At 32.5% G+C, this 1,509-nt stretch overlaps 1 protein-coding gene across 1 annotated transcript in view; it reads left to right on the top strand.

The window, feature by feature from the left end:
- Window positions 1–1,160: 1,160 nt before the first annotated feature.
- wdr73 (WD repeat domain 73) overlaps window positions 1,161–1,509 on the top strand; it is a 19,837-nt gene continuing 19,488 nt past the window's right edge. Inside the window, exon 1 of the mRNA XM_015370051.1 lies at window positions 1,161–1,231. Within this exon, the coding sequence (XP_015225537.1) occupies window positions 1,161–1,231 (71 nt within the window). The remainder of the gene's footprint in view (window positions 1,232–1,509) is intronic.

Genomic DNA, 1,509 nt, shown 5'->3' with positions numbered 1-1,509 from the left:
TGCAACATATTTTGTTAGCCTGCGATAGACTGGCGACCTGTATAGGGTGTAAACCACCTCTCACACATAGACTGCAGGAGATAGGCTCGGCCCCACCGTCACCTTGCTAAATAAGAAGGAGAAAATGGATGGATATTTTATTATTGCTTGTTTCTGGTCATATTATATATTCAAGAAATATTGAAGTCAGAGAGTATGTTTCTTTTTTTGCGGCAAAAACAAACAAAAAACATCTTTCTTTAGACGTGCAGACTCACTTGCTAAAGATGCCTAAAAATATATACATCTACATACAGAGAAATACATGGAAAAAATACAGCCTGTAAATTGATTTAAATGTTTTTTGCTTTTTAAAATTACCCACTGTGTTTAGGAACTTTGAGTTACTAATCCATGACTCATTGTTTCTGTGGTGTGTAATTATGCCATGACACAGACGCACTTAATCTTTGCCATATCTTGGTAAAATTTGCTGTTAGAGATATAAAACCTTATACTAACTGGAACTGTATCACAGTGACTCACTGCATAGAGTCAGAAGAATGATAAGAGAGAAAAAAAAATCGAATTTTACTCAAATTATGTGAGCTGAAAAAAGTGGGTAAATTTATATCTTGGCACCAATAAATGCAGTTTTAAGAGTTTGTGCAGATTTTTACTATGAGTTCCAATAAAAAGCATGCCATCAAACTAAATATATATTCATTCAATATATGTCTCATTTTCACAAAAATTTTTACTAATAATGTCAAGATTTTTTTTATAAAATACTTTTTGTGTCACTTGATTGTCAACTATGTGTTTTTCTGATCTGATTTTAAGGTATGTTAAAGCAATATAATGATTTCCTTTACATAAAATCTTATTATTTACTGTGTCTTACAATCTAAAACCAAACAAAAAAAATACCTTGCCATAGAATTTACAAAAATTCCTCATAGTATAATTTGTATATATAAAACATTTTTTTTTTTATTTGTTTCATGTAGTTTTTTCTTTGCTCTTAAATGTTCGACTGGGCTGTGAATCAGTGGAAACTCCACCCCTCCACACCAGCAGGCGGCGGTGTTGTATTCCAGCCGCTGTCTGGAGCAAACGTTCAGGAAGTCGAGCAGAAAGTGGCGGAGAAACAAAACAGCAGGAAGAGTTTTTAAAATGAGATGATGGGAGAGATGGAAGCAGCAGAGATTGATGATATTTTAGACGACTGGTTCATCGAGTCTCTGAAATCGTGAGAAAACTTTGATTCTTCATTAAACCTCGTGTAATTTTTGCTTTATTAGCTGACAGGAAACGATGAAAACGCATCTTCCATATCAATGAATTAAAATTGACATTCCTTTCATTTCACTCGGCTTTAAATATGAAGTTAATTCTGTGTCGATATTATCTATTGATAATATTCGGCTTTATTTAATTTAAACTTAAGATGTTTAATCTGGTAGACTTGCACTCAGAAGAGAAATGTTCAGTGAGTTCACATTAGTTAATATTATAAATATATATATG

The sequence above is a fragment of the Cyprinodon variegatus genome, unplaced genomic scaffold (genome assembly GCF_000732505.1).
Source record: "Cyprinodon variegatus isolate N-32 unplaced genomic scaffold, C_variegatus-1.0 Scaffold0, whole genome shotgun sequence".
Classification (NCBI taxonomy): Eukaryota; Metazoa; Chordata; class Actinopteri; order Cyprinodontiformes; family Cyprinodontidae; genus Cyprinodon; species Cyprinodon variegatus.
The sequence above is the reverse complement of the archived record's forward strand: the minus strand, read 5'-3'. Positions and strand labels throughout refer to the sequence as shown.